Here is a 7,242-nt window from a genome sequence, read left to right on the forward strand (position 1 = left end):
ATAATAATAATAATAATAATAATAATAATAATAATAATAATCACCTATATCTCTTTTGTTAGTAGGCTATTGTATTTCGTGAAAAATGTTGGCTGGATAATTAAAGTGAAAAGTTCAAAAGGCTTATGAAAGAAATAGCCAGAAAACTAGGCATCTAAAGGATCAAATGTGTCACTCTGAATTAAATTGTTGAAGTAAAGTACTTGAGAAATGTTTTTTCTTTTGAAAATATTTTTTTCTTTATTGATAGACAACAACGATATACACATACAATCAAAGCGCTATAAAAGCCAACATTTAGGAAAATAACTTGTCCTTAAAAAAGATTGCATCTAAGGTAAGAGCTTTACGTTTTTTTATTTTTTTACAAGAGCTGTGAAGATTGAAGATTTAAAACCCGACCCACGACATTAAGCACAACTCAAAAATTTGACAAAAAAAGCAAAAGCAAAAAACATTTTGGCTATACGACATGTAAACTGCCAGAACGATTCACAGAAATCACAACAAACACAACAATAAGTTACATAAAATAATTAGAATAAATAAATAAATAAACTTATGATGAAAAATATTGCAACAATCTTCCATAATAAAATATGTGCCAGCATTCAAATGAAACAATCTAAGTTGACTTAAGGCAGTTGTACAGCGGGATTTGGATGGGTATGGATACTATGTCACTAGGCATTGATACTAAAGGCATTTGTGGTTCTAAACAGGGAATGTTTAGTCACGCTTCTCCACCACGCAAAGTGTATAGGTTCTGTCGTTCACAAACTGCGTAAAGCTACACGAGAGAGCAATCACGGTCGGTGAATTCGAAGGCTTTGATGGGGAAAAGGTTACTGAGATTTTAAGACATTTCTTAGGTCTAGAAGCTATCATTGAGCACACGTGCTGTTCTAGAAAAATACCCTTCAACAGTCAAACTAACGCTTTGTATTCTTCAACTTGATAAACTAATTTGAGAATGTAAATCTCAAAATAGGCCTATATGTAATTAAAGATAGAGAGAAGCATTCGACAATCACTGATTGGCATGAAAAAGAAACCAGCTACATCAAACCGCCCTGCCCTTCATGGGCCTGAAGTTGTGGCAGTGAGCATCATCACAGACTCGGTCTCCTCCCAAAGCCACTTTTGTTTGCTTTTTTTTTTTTCTTCTTCAAAGGCACGAGTTGAGTGTTGTCTCTAGCAGGCTGGGCGCACCGGCATCTGCAGCAGGATCACCTGCCTGTTCTCCGAGGGGTGGCACTTGTTTATGTGCCTGGTGAGCCCCGGTGAGCTGTAGAGCGTGGCGGGGCAGTATTTGCACGGGTAAATCTGGGATGAGTGCATGAGGCGCAGGTGTCTCTCCTGGCCGGCCCTGCTGGTGAAACTCTCCCCGCACACGGGACACAGTAGGCAGTCCACAGGGCTCAGGTTGAGGGGGCTTTGGTTTGACGCTTCCTCTGATGATGAGGAGGTGGGGATAGGAGGAGGATGCTGCTCTGCCGCGCGCTCGGTGGTCTGAAACTCCTCCAGCACTTTCTTCTGCAGGGCCTGGTGCCCCATGATGTGTTTTCTTAGGTATGCTTGGCGCTTGAACCTCTTCCCGCAGAACTGACAGTCATACGCACCGTCTTCAGACCCCGACTCGGACAGACCTGGGCTCGGGGTGTCTCTGTCACTTATGTCTTTGGTTTCATCGGACTTGACACCCAGATGAGGCGTTTTGGCCATGTCGGATTTGATGCCTTGTGCAGGGGGCATCCCAGTGGCGACGGCCCGGGGTTTGTGCCAGCGACGATGAGAGGCGAGGTTAGCCGGGCAGCTGAACATCTTGTCACACTCGGGACAGCGGTACTCGACACGGACGATGCGCGAGCACTTGTGCTGCGCGAGAGAGAATGGATCCGCGTATGCCTCTTTGCAAAGCTGACACACAAACTCCCCCAAAGGTTTGTTTCCCGCCACTGACTGTGCTCGTGGCTTCATCTCCACTGGGCCCTCTTTGATTTTGAGCCCCAGCACCGGAGAGGTCGTAACTTCGTCTTCAAAGTTCAGCTTTCTGATGGCTTTGGGTTTTTTGGGGGCGGGTTTGGGTTTGCGCTCCGTGGCTTCAGCGGGTCTTTTGGTAGCTAGGCGGTTGTTTGGAGCCAGGAGGCTGCTACTACTGCTGCTGCTGCTGCTGCTGCTGCTGGTGATGGAGGAGGAGGTGCCGCTGCGGGTGCTGTTGCTGGTTCCGATTTTCAGATCGACCGGGGCGTACAGGAGGTGGTCCAGGCCGGCGAGCGAGGCGGGTGTGGGGAATGACTCTGCAGAAATGGGTGAGCCTAGATTGAAACTTCGCTCAAAATACCCCCGCTCGTGTTCCTTGCTGATTGGCCGGGTGGGGCTGTAAAGGGCTTGGCACACCGTCTCCGGGTTGCCGAACTGCGCCGGCTTCTCCAGTCTTGGCACGGGCGCATCAGCTCCATTGAAATCCATGCGGTCTGGACTGGACGCCACGGACAGCGGCGGGGAGGGGTCCGCTTGACTCGGCAAGGCAGCTGGGGTGGGAGGCTCCTGGAGGTCATCCTCGTCTGGGCGCGTCCTGTAGGAAACGTGTGTCGATTTCTTGTTTCTTTTTACCAGGAAGCCTTTGGGCATGTTGGCGAGTCGTTGCTGAAAGGCACTTCGGGGAGATGAATGTTGTCTCGGGGATCCAGGTTGGTTCAAAATATGGCAACACAGAAGCGCGTGGGACTTTATCTCCCCTGTATATCGATCCTTCTGTTCCTGAAATGTTTTCGTCTCTAAGGCATAGCTCCACTCTTTTTATGCCGGAATGATGCTATTGTTCGGCCCCCCCTCTTCGCCGCATCCCCGGCCAATCGGATGAAACCAAGATCCCAGTGGATTTGATTGTGGGAGGGTTCAGAGCCTGGCTTTGGTGGATTTCGTTGGAGGATGTGCAGATAGCTTAGCAGATGCACTGGCGGTTTATTACATTAATGTGTGCGTCTAGCCCCTCCCCTACAGAGGCACACGCCGGGACCTTCCTTTTTACGGTCTGATGGGCCCCTATACAAATGCACACGTGCCACGGCTTTGTGGCTCTCCTCCTGGGGGCCCCGCTGCTGCCAAAAGGAAATGTCTGTCACTACTACAACTATAACTTCAGAATTAAAGTCTGTTTTAGATATACGTAGGTGTAACGTGTTGACGTGTGTGGCACTGCAGCATGGACATGGCACAACATATTGAAACACTGCTTTCACAGTCCCTCGTCGTGTGTTTTCTCATTTTGCCTCTGCTTGATACCCACAGTTGTTTACTCTGCCTCTTTACGCATAACTTTTACGCACTGGTCACGGCAGCTCACTGTAACCTGATTGTTTTGTTTGCTCTATTTTTATGGCGCCTAGGTAAATACGGCAGAGGGAGTGTCTCTTTATTTTAGGGCACGTGTCTGTCTCGGTAGTTTAACTCGACATATAAATCAGACATCTCGGTGCATACATAAGTAATAAGAGCCCTCTGGCCTTTGTGCACAATGGCCACGTCTGCCCCGGCGTGGGGATCCCTGTCCTTTTTTTTTGGTTTGGGAAAGCAAATTGACCTCTTAACTGTGAAGCGGGACTAGTGGACAATCTGGCCCACCGCGAGACGCGTGCTGGGCGTAATCAGTGCCTGCAGACAAAGAAGTGCGCATACCAGCCCCGAGCCGCAAAATGTTGAACTCTCCCAACAACGCTGGCTTAAAAACAGAGCTTACCGTGATATAGGCCTATAGTTTCATTCAGAGACAAAACTTTTCCCCAGTGTTGACAACATTGGAAATTAGCTCACAGTGTTTATATAGTTTTAATCTTGTTTGTGGAAGATCCAAAGTTTTTGTTAAGTTTTCATATTTTTGCTCACAACTAAGGCTATTTCTGGTCCTTTATATTTTAGTTGTTTATTTATTTGATTCTTTTATTTTTTGGGGGGGAGAAAGTGTCCAATGTATGGGCTGCACTGTGCCTCTGAGCAGTGGCGCATTCTCCTTTCAGCCGCAGACCGGGGAGGAATTAATCTCCATCGTCGCACATTGTTCTCCTCATTTGCATAAAGCTGCAGTATGACCAAGTCAAATAATTACACAATCGGAGCTGAGCCGCAGGCCTGCCCTTCTTTTGAATAGGCCTCTGTGTCCCGGTGCCTTCTCACCTGCCGGCAGCACACCGTTATTTAGTCTACTGCGCGTTTCAAGAGTGCGTTTTTCCCCCCTTTTTTTTCTTTTTTGACTCACGTGAATGAATTCCCCCAAAATTGATTGCACAGAAGATAAAAAGAAAAAGGGGGGGGAAAGTAGCCTATTGCTTTAGTTATTTTAAGAACAAAACATACGTCGCCTACGTTCCGTTTACGCTGTAAACCAATGTTAACTCATTTACTTCAGTTGTTTATGTTTTTTGTTGACTACACGCTTTGATGGCATTTTAACGAGTTCCTCTTTTTTTTTCCTCCATGATCATTTCTGTGGGACGCGTGGGTTGGCGTCCGCCTGACTTTGGACGCAGCTGCGCATGCGCTTGTTTGCTCAGTGGCGCGTGCTGTCCTGCGCGGATGGGAAGCATAGGCGCCTAATTAGCATACAGCTGCAACTTCCCGCTGCAAGCCCTCCAACACGTATCTCCCCGTATAGGATTTCAAATGTCCCCATTCCACCCGCTTCTTTACGCTCTATTGTCTCTTTACTGCGCGAGCGGCGGTGATAAAGTGGCCCACTTTTCATAAAACAGCAGTAATTAATAAGGTGGGGATTACTCTACGCTCCACAAGTTTTCATTGCCTGTACTACAGTCTATACGGGAGGGGAAATAGATGATCCCGGTCCAACTTTAGGGAAGAATTTTAAATATGTCTACATTTTTGATTGTGCCTAAAGCACTGCGGTTTCCTCAGGTTTCTCCGATCTGTTCAAGTCAAATATTAACCATGTTACCAGATGGACATGTGGAGCAGTTAGTCATTACACAGTGATTAGACGACCTCTGTCCCGGCCGTAGACATGCAGGCAGCAGCAGCAGCCCCTTCTGTGACACTCAAAAGACTGATTGGCTCCATGTTCTTTCACAACTGACGCTTTAGTTTTAAAGGAGGAATACAACAGCACTGTAATTGGTGTTCACTACATGTCCACCTTCAATGCACTGTCAATCAATTACTGGAATGGATTAGCCGGGGTCCTATTTTGGCAGGGCGTAATCTGATAGAGGGCTCTTTCAGCACCATGGAGAGAGCCAGCGAGGGACCCAGATTTAATCAGCCTGGCCGTGGACGCAGCACAGGCGGGACTTCAGCCTTTGTCCTGGGGGGGAGCAGCGAGCGCACACTTTGTCAGGACACTACAGGATTGACACGACGTCATTTTTTTTATGGCTCTTGTTAAAAGTAGCCAACATAAAACATAGCATACATAAGCAACACACACACACACACACACAAAAAACGCTTTTTGTTTTCACTTTTGTTTTATTTATTTATTCACTATTTTTCTATGCTTTATCGCACCATAGGCTCGATTATCTTAATACTTGGGTAACTAACATAACTTGGCATTGTTCATAGCATTCTGATTCTGAAGTATGTGCCAAGTAAAAGTATACTCATTTTCCTTTTGAAGTTTTTGTGTGTTTCTGTATTTATTTTCTTTAGGATTACATTGAACAGCAACAATGGAACATTTCCCATATTCTCTGAATGACGACTATCACTGGGTGAAGTAGCTGTTTGGCCCTGATAGTGCTGTCTAGACTTTAAAGTGTACTTTTAAGAGTGCACTCGTCGTGTGGATTTGGAAAAACTGCAAAGGGACTAATGGAGCTTAGCATTGGGTGGCCCTGATTGTGAGTTAGAAATGCAAATAACCCACTGAGGACAATACCAATTCACTTTAGTATTTTAGAATGGACTGTGCCTGCGTCATGCAATCATAATTTTAAAAAAAAAATGTTAGAGCTTCATGTGAAATTACTTAGAACAGGAAACCTTTTAGAAGTGGAAACTGTGAATCCCATGGCAGAAACAAGCCGTGTATATGTTCTTGCATGTGTCAAAGAAACAATCAGGCGGAAAATAATTCATTGGAACAGCTACTGCAGGTGTAATATGCACAATCAAAGATCTGTAAGCGTTTTTTGAGATGCTCCATTGCCGTTTATTACAGCGTTACAAGCCCACCGCGCGAAAATGACATTATTGTATCAAGTCATCACAATCCTGTCACTAAGTCAACAATATTTAGGGGAAACAAGTGATTTTTTTTTAGATTTGCAGTGCATGTAGTGTATGTATGTGTATGTAAGATCAGAGCACAAAACGTAGGCCTACTGGGACTTGGAATGCTACTTGATTACTGAGCGTAAAAGTCTGATTTATGTTTCGGTACTGACATAGATTATGAGAATTGAAACATGAAATATCAAAAGAAAATGCATGTACTCATGTAGAAGGAAAAGTACAGGTACTTCAAAAAGATACCCACCTCTGCCCCATCAAGACAAAGTTAGTAATAGCTCCGGTTTATCTGCTCTTATGCAGACGTCAGATCAATTACAGTGTCATATTTTTATAACTTTGAAAAGTACACATTCTTCTCAAACACATGAATGAACTTGGAAGTTTTAGTTTTACATTCAAGACTGTTCCACACACTGATGCCTTTGATTGAAATACATCTTTCCTTTCCTGGGTTTTGTTTGTCATCCAGTTCTAGACCCTTTTTAGACCCTGTTTTGTCCTGATTTGATCCAGGCCCGGAGGTACATAAAAAGTCAGACATCTTATGAGCTGGTCCCAAGTTTGAGAACTACTGACCTTAACAACTGCAGTCTATAAATGCGACATGAACATTGCCATTCGGATCCAGTTGTGGTTGCCTGTGTAGCCCTCCCTCCTCCGTGCTGGATGCTTCTCTTGTTTGTTTCAATTGCCTTTACTCTGATCCGTGACACAGTTGTGCATCTAAATGTCTAAATGTAACCCCCTGTTCTCGTACAGGATGTGTAAACCGTGGTGCCCCTGCGTCTCGGCGGCTGTGGTCCCAGGGGCATGTTTATCCCTAATTTACTCATCAGAAACATCAGAGTGTCTCTCGATCATCGGTCTGTTGCTTGTTGTCGGGGCGGGGTCCTCCGTCGGAAAGCATGCCCTGGAATGTTAAACGCTCATTCACCTCCGGGGGGCTGCAGAGGTGGATAAAGCGATTGTTCTATCTGGGAGCTGATTAAA

General features: G+C 45.4%; 1 protein-coding gene across 1 annotated transcript; it reads right to left on the reverse strand.

Annotated features, from left to right (window-relative positions):
- Positions 1–312: 312 nt before the first annotated feature.
- On the reverse strand, positions 313–3,145 carry insm1b (insulinoma-associated 1b). The gene has a single exon (XM_079572917.1). It carries the CDS (start codon positions 2,632–2,634, stop codon positions 1,195–1,197), a length of 1,440 nt encoding a protein of 479 aa, XP_079429043.1. The 5' UTR covers positions 2,635–3,145; the 3' UTR covers positions 313–1,194.
- Positions 3,146–7,242: the final 4,097 nt, after the last annotated feature.

The sequence above is a fragment of the Gobius niger genome (assembly GCF_951799975.1).
Source record: "Gobius niger genome assembly, chromosome: 16".
Classification (NCBI taxonomy): Eukaryota; Metazoa; Chordata; class Actinopteri; order Gobiiformes; family Gobiidae; genus Gobius; species Gobius niger.